At 43.1% G+C, this 15257-nt stretch overlaps 1 protein-coding gene across 4 annotated transcripts in view; it reads right to left on the bottom strand.

The window, feature by feature from the left end:
- Positions 1-15257, bottom strand: part of MAP3K21 (mitogen-activated protein kinase kinase kinase 21) — a 72485-nt gene that overhangs the window by 13273 nt on the left and 43955 nt on the right. The window contains exons 6-10 of one of the 4 annotated variants that reach the window (XM_053606267.1): positions 10766-10888; positions 4719-4869; positions 4242-4339; positions 2091-2516; positions 1743-1835 (exon numbers count right to left, since the gene is read on the bottom strand). In XM_053606267.1, coding sequence (XP_053462242.1) covers positions 1743-1835; positions 2091-2516; positions 4242-4339; positions 4719-4869; positions 10766-10888 — 891 coding nt within the window. Of the gene's footprint in view, positions 1-1742; positions 2517-4241; positions 4340-4718; positions 4870-10765; positions 10889-15257 lie in introns of all 4 variants that reach the window. The other 3 variants (XM_053606265.1, XM_053606268.1, XM_053606266.1) reach the window with 3 other exon arrangements.

Here is a 15257-nt window from a genome sequence, read left to right as displayed (position 1 = left end):
TCATGTTGAAAAAATAGTCAACCGCTGCAGAACACTTAGTGTGTTATTTGATTTTTACCACCATCTGAAGAGTTAGTGGTAGAGATTAGGTAAGCATATTACTACATAATCATCACCCCATTTCCTAGATGAAGAAACTGAGGCACAAAACGGTTAAGTGATTTGCCCAAAGTCACACAGCAAATAAGCGAAAGAGACGTGAACTCAGACAGCTTCCACAGTCCTGTCTATGACATGACGATGCCTTCTAAGGCATGCAAACAAGAAAGCAGGTTATATAATTTCCCCAGGATCATGAACTTACAAAATGGCACAGCTAGAACTTCAACCTTAGTCCTAAGACTCCAAGTCACCTATCCTTCCAAAGAAGCTACAATATCTGCTCAAAGGTGAGTATCAAAGTGCCACTGAACCCCAGAAATCTCAAAGGCTGAGTCCCACTCAAGCACACAATAGCATCGTCCACTTGTGTGGAGCTCTGAAATGGAAAGAAGCAGCTGTGAGGAGGAGACAGCAGCACGACACGGTGGGGACCGGGGTTTGCCTTCTGATACCACTACTTAGTGACTCTGTGGTCTTGAGTAACTCATGAATTTTCCATGAGTTCTATTTCCCTTGCTTCTTAGCAGGTAATATATACAGAACAGAGTTGCCACAAAGACACACAATTCACGTCACAGTGCTTGATCATCTAGAGCAGCGGTTGTCAACCTGTGGGTCTCGACCCCCAGAAACTGCATTAAAGGGCCACGGCACTAGGAAGGTTGAGAACCCCTGATCTGGAATGTGCTGCAACATGCCAGCATTTGCCTTCCAATCAATCCCCTTTTGCGAATGCACAAGGAAAATCTGTTACAAAATTTTATTTTTCTTTCAGAACTCCCATATCTGGATATAAACCTCATGGGACTATTTGGTGTATCGCATATCAGTAGGGCAATACCTTTTGTCATGGGGTGAACTATATGCCTCCTAAAATTCGTATGTGGAAGGCCTAACTCCCAGGACCTCAGAATGTGACTGTATTTGGAGATAGGATCTTTGTAGAATTAATAGTAGTAAAATGAGGTCATCATGGTAAGCCCCAAGCCAATATGCTGGTATCCTCATAAGAAGGGGAAATTGGGACACAGCCACACAACGTGAAGGCCACGTGAGGGGAAAGAAGACCATTTGTAAGCCAGGAAGAGGCCCCAGGAGAAAACACCCTACAACACTCTGATCTCAGATTTCCTGCCTCTAGAACTATGTGTGACAACACATTTCTATTGAATAAGCCCTCTCCTCCCCCCAGTCTGTGGGACTTTGTTACGCAGCCCCAGCAGACTGATATACCTGCTAAACTCAGCCCCAGCATAAATGATCAATGCAGCCATCTGACGCAGGGAACAGGAAAGGTAAGAAGGCTAGATGTACTCCACTCTCAGTAGTGGTTCAGATTTGGGCAAATAACTTGTCTTCTCTGTAACACGAGGGTTTGGCACACGCTCTTACTGCTTTAATATGCAATTAAACATTTAAGGCCCAGAAATTTAATTATACTTTTCTCAGAAATCCCCATTACAGGTGAAATTAGAATCAAATCAAAGAGGAGAGAAGGGTGAAATTCAAAGACCTATGTGAAGGGTAAAGATGAATTAAATGTTATCCCTAGGAAAAGATAAAATCCCAGACCCCACCCCATCACATGCTAATGTCCACAGTGGTGTTTGCTACATTTACCCAAGTACTGTGCAACCTACTTGAGGTCCGACTTCCATCAGACATGGTCCGTCTGTGATGTGATGCTCTATCTTTTGAAGAAGCACAGTCAGGCCCATTCCCAGGTGTCTGCTCTAGGAAGGAAGGAGGCAGGCTTTCAGATGCACTGTGACCAGTCCCAAGTGCTGGCATGGGGGCAGGCTCACATCTACTTCCTGGAATAGCAGGACAAAAATCTGGAGCAGACATCTTGGGGTCACAAGGTGTGCTGCCCATGGACAGGTCTTCACCATCCATTTCCAGCAGGCACTTGGTGGAGAGGGACGGCATGGAGAGAAGGCTCACAGCACTTGGTAGTGGCAGCAGAGGTGGGCTGCTGGCCTCCCCACCTGTGGACAGCAGCCTCGCGGGAGGACTAGTGCTTCTGCGTGACTTGGAGGCCCGCTGGAAAAGCCCGTCCCGCTTCTTCTTCTCCTCCTTGGGCCAGGGCTCTTCAGCAGCCTGTGACTTAGTAAGCTCTCCGACATCTCGTCCCAGAGCGACAGACGCCAGCAGCATGGTGCACCTGTACAGAGCCGACTCCGTTTTCTTTCTCTGGGGGGATCTACTCAAACTGTTTGTAGGGGTCACCTGAGGAGAGTCCGTGGCAGAGTTCACAGAGCTTCTTTCCTCCCAGCTTTTGGCTTCCACAGGATTCTCTCTCTGACCATCTTTCCAAAGAGGTAGCTCAATGTAGGCCTGACTAGGCAACTTTATTTGCTTTGGTTTTCTGTGTTCTAACTCATCAGGGGAAAGTTTTGGCTCTTCACAAACCCCTAAATAAAGGTATAAAGACACATGCTATAGTGCCATTTGTATAGTAAAAATTATTTAAACTGAATTGTAAAATAAAGCAAAAATCAAATAAATAAATAAACATTCTAAATCAAAACCCACTCAGTCCTTTTTAGTTTGGTAAATGATTCATCCCGAGGGCTCTCGGGTAAGACTCCAGGGCTCTGCAACTCCAGGTTCTGTCTAGATGAACCAGCTAGGAAACCAGCTGCTGTTTCCTAGCCTGCAGCAAATTGTTCCTCATTACTGTAGAAGCAAAGCCATCAGTATGCAGAAATGCATACACACGGACACAGGCACTAAATAAGTCATTCCAAATGTGCACGTTCCCTCACTTCACCTAAATAAACGTGCAGGTTCTATCAGGTACGGCTTGCCTGTGTGTGAAAGAACCGTTGCTCAGCAGCTCTCAAAGTGTGTGGCCTGGAGCAGCAGCGTACCCTGGGGACTGGCAAAATGCCAATCCTTGGCTTACTCGATGCTGTGGAATCAGAAATTCTGGTGGTGGATCTCAACTAAAGGTAACAAGTAAAGTTTCTTTACAGTAAAAGTTTTTTCTTTACTTTTGGTTTAAAAGTAACTTTAGTAAAGTTTTGGGGCCACTGCAACAGATAAGCATTCTCCCGAGAGTTTACACAATTCCAAAGGGTTACGAACTATACTGGCTGAAGCAGAAACCAAAATTCTTATTATTTATGCAATACATAATAAGTGTATCGACGCATGACAGAACAACAAACTCCTTAGTCTGGTTTCCAAAGCGATCCTCAGCAGCACCTCCAGCTTGTCCAGCATGGCACCCTGCCACACCCAAAACGTGCTCGATAACCCAAACCAGTGTTCTCAACCTGTTCTATCTCACACCACGCTCGAACCTACAGTTAAATTTCTGCGGTACACTTAAATTACAATGATCAAAAAAAAAAAAAAAAGAGTTAAACAAAAAAGAATACACCTACTGGGCTTTGAACGTCTTTAGAAAATAATTTAATTAATGATCTTTAAATATTTCCGTGGCACATCTAATATCCTCTCAGGGTAGTCACACACCAGTTGAAAATCACTGCTCTGGGTAACCTGGGATGCAGCCTTTTCTCAAAACAAGCCTGTGCTATTTCCAGTGGTGTCTTTTTGTTCAGGGGGGCCCTCTTTTTATTCCATTTGAACTCCTCCCACCCCCTAACTCTGCTTTCCCAAGCTTCTTTTTACTTCATAAAGAAGAAGCCTTTGAAAGAGAAATGGAACCCGGGTAGTCTATGATTCATTTAAAATAAGCAGAAATTCCAAGGTAAAACTCTCCAAGCAGTGGTTTTTCACAGACAACCTGCTTCCAGTGTTTCATCATGTCAACAGGTTGAGATACATACATACCCCTTACTCTCAGCAGAACTTCCAGACAATCCGCATTTTCATATTTAAATATCTCCTATACTAAATCAGTGTGGTTCTACATAATTATGATACTAATTTTTTCTGATAAAGAACAGGAGTTACAAATTCCCCCAAACACATGTAGCACCTAATTAGTTTCCTCCATAAAGACAAGATGGAAAGTAACTTTTGAGGTAAGTAAAGCTATAAAGAAAGCAGTTATGTGCTGACCTCCTCTCTGCTACTTTACACAACCATGTAGGACTATCAAAGCTTTAGAGCCCTCAGACACTAAATCTAACTCAAACAAGCTCCACTTCCTTAAACACACTTACCTGGCTGCTCCACAAATAACGAAGCCAAGGGTGTAGCTTTCTGATGTTTTATTAGGAGAGTTGACCAAGGACTGTTGCCATCTGAGAGAGGTCTTATCCTACAAGAGAAAAATGTCTATTTTTATATAATAGAACCACATGATACACATATTAGGTGCTGGTGTATAGGTGCCAACAATATTTTTTAGGTAGTAAAGAGAACACATTTCTATTCTGAATTTTGAAGAGCTAACAAAGTACAAATAAAATGAGACAGAAACAGCATCAGAAAGATTTTTAACTGCTTAACTAAGTAATAATTAATTTAGGATGACAAATTCATCCTGGAAAATTAAAGTAATACTCAGACATCTCTGCACTGATTTACATGCTTTCTGCAAGTGCAGCCTGGCCCACGTGACGTTACTGACACAGGCCCTGCCGCCCGCAGCCCCACGTGCACACACTGGTTTCTGCTAGATCACACACATGCTGTACCTTTCTTTGCAATCAGTTCTTTCTTTTGTTTGAATCGAATTTGGTCCCCATGTACAACCTTTTTTCTTGAAATTCCTTTTTACATCTTCGAATTCTTCTTGCCGAAAGACTGTGTTCCTTCCCCAAGTTTTATTGCTTTCATCTGAAGTCACTAAACAGAGCATCATCATAAACCAATATTAGCTTTGATTAATTAAAGTTAAATGCACAAAACCAGTTCTAAAACTACCTTACTCAAAACTTAAAAATAATAAAGAAATGATCTATTCCCCGATCATCTGACAAGTTCCTTTCTCGAATCACAAAAACAGCAAGAAAATGGAAAAATAGTGGGTGGTGCCTATGGCTCAAAGGGGTAGGGCGCCGGCCCTATATGCAGGAGGTGGCGGATTCAAACCCAACCCTGGCCAAAAAAAAAAGAAAGAAAATGGAAAAATAGAAAAGATACAGATTTGAGGTAAATTAGAAACAGAGATCTGATTACTTACTTATCTTTTGATTTTTAATGTTTTGTTACAGTTAGGATTTTCTTTTCTTTTTTTTTTTGTAGAGACTCTGTCTCACTTTATGGCCCTCGGTAGAGTGCCGTGGCCTCACACAGCTCACAGCAACCTCCAACTCCGGGCTTAAGCGATTCTCTTGCCTCAGCCTCCCGAGTAGCTGAGACTACAGGCGCCCGCCACAACGCCCGGCTATTTTTTTGGTTGCAGTTAGGCCGGGGCCGGGTTTGAACCCGCCACCCTCGGTATATGGGGCTGGCGCCCTACCGACTGAGCCACAGGCGCCGCCCCTCTTTTTTTTTGGCCAGGACCAGGTTTGAACTCGCCACCTCTGGTATGTGGGGCCAGTGCCCTACTCTTTGAGCGATAGGCACTCCCCAGGATTTCACTTTCATATGTGGAAAAAAATAGCCAAAGTGATCATTTAACTTTAAATGAACTTAGTATCTCAATATTTTAACCAAACCCATTAAGTTTTAAACTTAAGGCACGAATGCATATTATATTTTAAAATTGACTTTTTTTTTTGTAGAGACAGAGTCTCACTGTACCGCCCTCGGGTAGAGTGCTGTGGCCTCACACAGCTCACAGCAATCTCCAGCTGTTGGGTTTAAGCGATTCTCCTGCCTCAGCCTCCCGAGCAGCTGGGACTACAGGCACCCGCTACAACGCCCGGCTATTTTTGGTTGCAGTTTGGCCGGGGCCGGGTTTGAACCGGCCACCCTCAGCATGTGGAGCCAGCGCCCTACTCACTGAGCCACAGGCGCCGCCCTTAAAATTGAGACTTAAGCTGCTTCTTCATTGCCATCAGTTTGGCTCAGGCATTACAGTGCTTAGGCTACAGTTGCTTTTTGTTTTTGCAGTTTTTGGCCAGGGGGCTGGTTTGAATCCGCCAACTCCGGCATATGGGGCCAGCACCCTACTCCTTGAGCCACAGGCACTGCCCGCTACAGTTGTTTTTTTTTTTAAGTCTAAAAATATTAAACAGTTTTCTGTATCTTGCTTTTCCCACTTCCCAGAAAGGTGTACATACATGTTTGTTTGTTTATTTATTTTTGAGACAGAGCCTCAAGCTGTCACCCAGGGTAGAGTGCTGTGGCATCACAGCTCACAGCAACCTCCAACTCCTGGGCTCAAGCGATTCTCCTGCCTCTTCCTCCCAAGTAGCTGGGACTACAGGCGCCTGCCACAACACCCAGCTATTTTTTGGTTCAGCTGTTGTTGTTTGGCGGGCCTGGGCTGGATTCGAACCCACCAGCTCAGGTGTATGTGGCTGGCGCCTTAGCTGCTTGAGCCATAGGTGCTGAGCCCATCCTTGTTTAATGCCTACGTTTTGCTAATACACTGCTATGTTCTTCCTCTAACCTTTAAGTGTACCTACAGTTGATATGGAAATCACCAGGGAAAGTTGCTGCTATTACTATACACTTAGGAAAAAAGAATCTAAAACGTTCCAGATGGTTTGAAACCTTACGAACTACCTACATGATGGAATACGATGGAATACTCTGTGCCCATCAAAGATGCAGTACAGATAAAAATGATACACAAAATTTATATATTTAATATTACGTATAACAAATTTTTGTTCAAAATTATGTGTTTACATTCTTCTTAGTAAAGCATCACAAGAATGGAGAAGCAAGAATCCAGTGCACTCAATTCGAATATGAAGACAGTAGATGAGCTAATACAAGGGAGTTTGGGAGATAAGCAAGTGGGGAAAGCGGATAGGGGTCATGGTGTGTGGCACACCTCTTGGGGGCGGACACAATTATAAGAAGGACTGTAACAATCAGGGTAACCTAATTCTTTGTACCCTCAATGAATCCCAAACAATAAAAAAAAAAGTTTTGTGTGTCAAAGGACACTATCAAAAGAGTAAAATAACGACACACAGAATGGGAGAAAATATTTGCAAACCGTTATGTCTGCTGAAGAATTAATATTCAAAATATATGCAATTAAAAGCATATAAGATGTTACTATCACCAGCCATTAGAGAAATGCAAATCAAAATATATATATGTTAAAAAAACAAAATTATGTGTTTAAGCATGTGTATTACACATACGTACACACAGAAGAAAAGTTAATAAATATGGATACTGTTATTAAAGTAATCCTCTGTGATGGAGATTACTGGCATAAAGAGGGAACTTTAACTGCTTTACATCATTTTATTAAATTGGACACTCTGTGGAGGATGTTTGATTTCTTCTGTGTGTTTCAGTATTTTCCAAATTCCATACATGTGTGTACATGTCTGTGCCTCTCTCTGTATGTGGATACAGTGGATACACGCACATATGTCCGTGTGCACGCGTCTGACAATCTTGAGTAAGCTGTTCACTTTTTTATTTCAACATTTATTGACCTTTTACTGTCCTAAGAAGCTGGAAAGAGACCCAGGGTGGAGATGTGTCTGAATCAGCTTCACCACTTGGTAGCTAGTAGCTTAGGTCAAGTCTTCTGATCTGTCTGTGCCTCCTGCGAGGATCCCAGCAACACCCACCTGAAGAGGTTGTTTTTAGCACTGAATGGATTATCACACAGAAACAGCCTAGGATGAGGCCAGCAAACGTGAATATGGGGGGATGTTAACTGCGATCCTGGGTCACAAGACGTCTGTCTTTATGCAGCTTGGTTTAATCTTTCCACCTCTCCAAATCCGCCATCCACCTGTAGCACAGCTATCTTGATTTTTGCTTGTTATGAAGGGTGATAAGGAAGACAGGGTAGGATGGGGAAGGGCAGGGGAGGGTTACTGATCTCTTCAGCTTGTATTACCTCTTTGGAAAAATAAATGCTCTAAGTTTTCATCCATTATGATATTCTATTAGTGGGAAAGATGTCGAAATGTACACTTAACGCAGTAGGTTCCTAAAACAGTGGGAGACGTCCCCAGTGTTCTATTCTATTCAACCAGGGAGAAAGGGTCTTCTGCCTCGCTTTAGGTCTTCAATTGTGAGACTGTCCTCTGAAAGCTGAAATTCGCAGGGGATCTGTGACCCCAACTATTTCTTATTCTCCAAGAGAAGTGTGCCCTAAATATGACATAGTACTAGTTATTAGAGTAAGCCAGTGATAGCAATAGTAAGAAAAAACATAGTGAGGAAACACATATTTTGTACAAATATCAGAACGTTCTCTCTGTATCAAACAATGATTCTTTACATGATGGTGAAATGCCCACCCTTTTCTCCAAAGTCATACTAACATGGAGGTCCTTTTCTTTGGTATACTTTAAAGAATCTCTGGGGTAATCTCTCTTTTGATCACTTTTAATGAAATGATTCTTAGCTCTCTCAATACATACAGTTATTCTTTCCTTCAGTATCAGAAGTTCTTTTTGCTTCTTGAGAAAAACCAATGTCCCATTTGATTTTCATAATCAATTTTCCTCACATTTCTCATCTTTGGGTTGGCGGGAAAATGTGGCAGATGACATCTATAACTCATTGTGAAAAGCAGCCCATTTTCATAAACTGGACATCTGCTTACATGCACCCTGAGGCATCTGAGAGAGGCAGGATCTTCACAGTAAATACACGCACTAGTGCTAAAAAGGGCAGACAACAGTAAGAGACCGTAAGGTCACAAACAGCTTCTGAGAACGGTAACAGTATCACGGATGACCATGACAGCTGCCTGCATTGACAGTGCCAGGCACTAGTCTAAGAGCCTTATATATATGTAGCCCCTTTTGAACCACAATCATCATAACAATTCAGATACATAATCTGAGGCTTGAGGAGATTAGGGAATTTGTCCCAAGTCACAAGTGGCAGGGCCAGAGCTGGGATTCAATCCCAGCCAGCGTGGCTCCAAAGCCCATGCTGAACCTCATATTACACTGAACTGTGCACACAGGGGACATCTACAATGGGGGGGGGGAGGACACAAGGAGGCTTTGGAGCACCCAGGTCAGATCGAAGATGAGCAACAATCGGATTAGAGAACATGAGTCAGAAGTTCCTACACATAAAGCCAGTCCTGCTGGACTGCCTGGATCAGGCCATCCTCACCACGACTTCTGAGAATGGGTGCAAGGATGCTCCTCCTCACGCTTCAGGTCCCTACAGCAGTGGTACAACCCTTTACTACAGTTCCTGTGTGTCACAACCCGCAGGTTGAGAACCGCTGCTCTACGGGGTTGGAATTTATTTGCAGTCCCAAGAGTATTCACTTTAACTAGCACAAATCTTGGGCTCAGCCAGCCCTACCTCGTGCCACTCCCTCTCTTTTGTGAGGCGGTGTTCCCAGGGGCAGAAGGTGAGGACACAGGGAGGAGGGCACAGCTGGACAGCAGTGGAGGTGGTGTAGCACCCACCCCTGTTCCTTCATGGGCCATGGGAGACCAGCCCTGACCCCCTTTCTGGACCCTCTGATTAAGCCCTTACTCTATCTAGGCAAAGGCGGGGTACAAAGTACAGCTCTATGAGAAATGCATTCTCACAAAGACAAATCGATTATGATAAGAGACGGTGCTTTAGTTCTAAGAATTGCAGGATAATTTAGATCCCATTTCACCACAATCCACAATGGTGAGGATCCTGGGCTATGCAAGCTTGCAAAAGAAATCTCTGCTGGTGCCAAGGTTTTCATTAGCAAAAGAAGTGGAGGACAATTCAGTTCAGCCTTCACTTGAGAAAATTTTCTTTTGGAATTTTTTTCCCTCCAAACAAAGATAGGTGAGCAGAAGAGAATTAAGTTTGGTAAAGACAGAAGAAGCTCCAAAAGAATGGCTTACTACGGTAATTTAGTCTAAATGCCACATTACGTACCTACATTAGCCTACTTCAGGAGGTTTATTTGGACTCAGCTTTAAAAAAAAGAAAATCAGGGGTGGCACCTGTGGCTCAAAGGAGTAGGATGCTGGCCCTATATGATGGAGGTGGTGGGTTCAAACCCAGCCCAGGCCAAAAACTGCAAAAAAAAAAAAAAAATCAGTTATTTTCTTATTTCCTTCCACTCAACTCTGATTCAGGGCCTCACCAAAACTCTCAAAGTGCAAAGAAAAGTGCCAGAAAAGTGCTGTTACGTACAGTCTCCTCCCAGCTGGACACTTGTTCAAATACCAAAATACTACAAGGAATTTCGCAGTGTTAAGTTGGTCAAACCTACAGTGTATTAAAGTTAAATCCCACAAAAGCAAAAACATTTTTTTCCCTAACGAGACATGGAAAGCAATGGAAGTAATCCTGAATTCCTGATTTCATTTTTCAAGATGTCCATATGTAAATGACTGCTGATATGATTAGGTAAAATTGATTATGCATGCAAGTGTTTCACAGAATGTCACAAGATGTGTGGTATGTCACTCTCTTACTCCGGGGCCTGGTCACATTACAGGTGCATAGAAACTAAAATTCAGTGTGGTAAGTATTAAAAAAATGAGATGAAAGAAACTAAGCCCAGATTTTGTTTCCCAAATAGCTGTGGCATACACGGAAGGTCACGTGCTCGCTTACAACCTGCTATCAAAACATGTCTGCTTGACTTAGATCCAAGCCAGGTAAACCTGTGGTGGTGGAAGAAGCTCACACTGTATGGCTCTGAGCCGGGGCAGGATGGTGGGGCTGCTGGGGGGGCTGGAACTGCTGCTGTTCAGACTCCTCCGTTTGTCCAAGTTGGGAGAGGCCTGCACGGTTATCTTGTGCTGGAAATCTGTTGAATACAAAAAAATAAAAATAAAAAAAAACTAAGAACTGATATTTCATGGTTTTGTGTTAATTTCATAGCCATGTCTTTGACACATGGTAATAAAAGTGAAAATTGCCAGATAATAACTATGAAGTGTATTTCAGAGGCTGTTTCTTACTTGTCAGAGTGCAATGCAATGAATAATGATTCAGAATTTACCTGTTAGGTGCAATGAAATAGAGAGAGAGAGAGAGATGAAATATTAGTGAATCCTTGGAAAACTTATGATGTTTTGGGAAGAAACACTTACCTGCCTTCAGTATGAGGTAGATAAAAGCAAAATTGAAATAGAGCAGTGGGAATTAAATGAGTCAAGACTCCCTCCCCAACCGTGGACCTCACGCTAGGAAGGGACCTCTGGGAGCCAGTCCCCTCACCTTTAGATGCGGGCAGCAGTTTCTCACATGGTGGTTGTAGTGATTCCAACTGAAATTGTAGGCCGAGAGCATGCTGTGGTCAAGGCACTGCATAAATGCTAGCTATTAACTGCTTAATTATAATATGGCAGAGATGTGCCAAGAACTGCGGAAGTACATGGGAGAAAGAAGGAAATTACCAGAAGAAAAAGGAGAATATCTGAGGAAACTCTGTTTCTGAGGAAAGAATGTCTCAGGAAAGTAATCGCAATCTTGTAAAAGACCACGGGTGTTCCTGCAGCGCAGTGCTAAGTTCAACCTTTGATCGATTGCTTTTCTACTGACTGGGATATTTTTACAACTCAGTAGGGCAGAGGTTAACTTGTAGATTTTGTCTGGTGATGATGCAAATAATTTCTGTCTGGTGAAAAAGACAAGCCCAACAGTTATGGTTCATTTCCAAACGGGGCATCAAGCAGGTTTGAATTTAACCCAGCAAGCTAATCCTGACATTCCTTTATTAAATTGTCCATGAATACCCAGTGCCTTAAATTCTCCTGTGAACTGGTTTTATCTATCTTATCTAGTTCCTGACTAATTAATGAATTTAATAAAGTCTTATCAAAAATAAGTGTTCAGACAAGGATTAAAGATGGCGTCCAAGTAACAGCTTCCCTGCAACTGGGAACAGTGAGTCTGGGGAGACAAGACTCCAGGCATCTCTGGCCGGTGGGATCTGCCTATAATCATTCCTTTGAGGATACAGCAAGCCATCAAGGGACTTCTGGACCCCAAGAGGAGGACAAAAACAGTGGAAAACTGGCAAGTGGTTGCGTGTGTTTGATCGACCTAATCATGCCGGCAACCGTAAGTACAAGCAGCATTGAGACTGCAAACCAGAAGGCCTTACCTGCGAACTGTTTTGGTGTTCTTGGACTTGGCACTCAGTTGAACTGCCTTGGGGAGAGCTTGAGCAGGAGTGTGGAGAACTTTGGGCATTGTCTGAGGCCCCAGACTGAGCCACTGAGCTGGGCGCAGGAAGCCATTGCCAAAGAACTGCCCCGGCAAGCTCCGCTCTCAGGGTCTCAGAGCAAGGATTGGGCGGGTCAAAGTAACCTACTGACTGAGCAGCCTAAAGGCGGGGGCTGAGCTACCTTACAGCCTTAATCATTAGGGGCAGAGTGAGACGGTTTTGGCACACTGAAGCCTTGGGCTGTTGCCCTGGGTAGAGTGCCGTGACGTCACAGCTCATAGCAACCTCAAACTCCTGGGCTTGGCACCGCCCAGACCTCCATAAAAGCTATGCAGCGACCCCCAACCAGTGACCCGCACCCACCGGGCCTCCACATTCCCTGACCAGGAACTGCGGGAGCCACGCAACCCTGTGTCCTCCCAGCTTCCGCACTAGCCCGTTCATCTAGACAGGGACTCTGGTAGCTGCATGCCCTTTGCAGCCCTCCCTGCCTCTGCGCAGAGCTCTTCTCCTGGCCAGAGACTGCTGGAACCTTGGGCTCTCTGTGCCAAAGTCACTGGGCGCCTGGCAATCCCAGAACCGTGCACACAACCCCCAGCCCTGTTGCTGGATCCGGGTGTGTCACAAACAGGAGCTGCTTCCACAACCAGAACTCCCTAGCTAGAGCAGCCCCAGAGGAACTACACAGGGTCACGCCCTACAAAGATCCAGCAACAATAGAGTGATCCCGCTGGGGTCTAATCTTGGAGAGATGCCTCCCCAACTCTGAGGACAGCCAGAGGAAATGGTGAAAAACAATCATGAGGTGAAATCAACAGAAAAACTCTGGCAATATGAATAATCAGAGTAGATCAACTCCCCTAAGGATCAATGGGGCAGAAACAGCACAAGACCCCATGCCCAAACAAATAGCTGAGATGTCAGAAATTGAATTTAGGATCTAGATAACAAATAAGATCGAATTAGAATTCCAAAAGTTATCTCAAGAATTCAACGGATTCAAAGACCAAATGACCAAAGAATTCGACACATTGAGACAAGAAGTTGCATCCCTCAAAGAGCTGAGAAACACAGTAGAATCCCTCAGTAACAGAATGGAGCAAGCAGAAGAAAGGATTTCTGACATTGAAGACAAAGCTTTCGAACGCTCCCAAACCCTCAAAGAAGAAGAGAAATGGAGAGCAAAAACAGACCACTCTCTCAGAGAGCTCTCGGATAATTTGAAGAAAACAAATATTCGTTTATGGGGATCCCCGAAAGTGACGAAGTGGCTTCACAAGGCACAGAGTCTCTTCTCCATGAGATTATGAAGGAGAACTTTCCAGACATGCCAAGAGATTCTGAAATTCAGATAGCAGACAGTTTCAGAACTCCAGCAGACTCAACCCAAATAAGACATCCCCCAGACACATCATAAGCAATTTCACTAAAGTTAATATGAAGGAGAAAATTCTGAAAGCTGCCAGACGAAAGAAAACCATTACCTACAAGGGGAAGAATATCAGAATAACTGCAGATCTCTCTGCTGAAATCTTTCAAGCTAGAAGAGGATGGTCATAGACTTTTAATCTCCTAAAACAAAATAACTTTCAACCCAGGATCCTGTACCCAGCTAAACTGAGCTTCGTTTATGATGGAGAAATTAAATACTTCAACAACATTCACATGTTAAAGAAATTACAACTAAACTAGCTCTCCAGGACATTCTTAGACCTATCCTCCATAAAGACCAGTGTAATTCTCCACCACAAAAGTAAACCCACCCAAAAAAATTTTGATCAAATTCCAACTTCCACAGTCGCACAGTCGCAAAAGGATTAAAAATGTCCACCGGTCTCTAGAAAGGCTTATCAATACTCTCAATTAATGTGAATAGTTTAAATTGTCCTCTAAAGAGGCATAGGTTGGCAGACTGGATACAAAAACTCAAGCCAGATATCTGCTGCATCCAAGAATCGCATCTTACATTAAAAGACAGATATAGACTCAAGGTAAAGGGATGGTCATCTATATTCCAGGCAAATGGAAAAAAGCAGGCGTTGCAATCCTGTTCGCAGATGCAATAGGCTTTAAACAAACCAAAATAATTAAGGATAAGCATGGACACTTCATATTTGTTAAAGGTAATACTCAATATGATGAGATCTCAATTATTAATATTTATGCACCCAACCACAACGCACCTCAATTTATAAGAGAAACTCTAACAGACATGAGCAACTCGATTTCCTCCACTTCCATAGTAGTTGGAGATTTTAACACCCCTTTAGCAGTCCTGGATAGATCCTCCAAAAAGAAGCCAAGCAAAGAAATTTTAGATTTAAACTTAACCATTCAACATTTGGACTTAACAGACAGCTACAGAACATTTCATCCCAACAAAACTGAATACACATTCTTCTCATCAGCCCACGGAACATACTCAAAAATCGACCACATCCTAGGCCACAAATCTAAACTCAGCAAATTTAAAAAAATAGAAATTATTCCTTGCCATCTTCTCAGACCATCATGGAATAAAAGTTGAACTAAATAACAACAGGAACCTGCATACCCATACAAAAACATGGAAGCTAAACAACCTTATGCTGAAGGATACATGGGTTATAGACGAGATTAAGAAGGAAATCACCATATTTTTGGAACAAAACAACAATCAAGACACGAATTAACAGAACCACTGGGATACTGCAAAGGCAGTCCTAAGAGGGAAATTTATAGCGCTGCAATCCTTCCTCAAGAAAATGGAAAGAGAGGAAGTCAATAACTTAATGGAACATCTCAAGCAACTGGAGAAAGAAGAACACTTCAACCCCAAACGCAGCAGAAGAAAAGAAATAACCAAAATCAGAGCAGAGCTAAATGAAATTGAAAACAAAAGAATTATACAACAGATCAATAAATCCAAAAGCTGGTTTTTTGAAAAGATCAATAAAATAGATAAACCATTGGCCAACCTAACCAGGAAAACAAGAGTCAAATCTCTAATTTCATCAATCAGAAA

Source organism: Nycticebus coucang, chromosome 10 (genome assembly GCF_027406575.1).
Source record: "Nycticebus coucang isolate mNycCou1 chromosome 10, mNycCou1.pri, whole genome shotgun sequence".
Taxonomy (NCBI): Eukaryota; Metazoa; Chordata; class Mammalia; order Primates; family Lorisidae; genus Nycticebus; species Nycticebus coucang.
The sequence above is the reverse complement of the archived record's forward strand: the minus strand, read 5'-3'. Positions and strand labels throughout refer to the sequence as shown.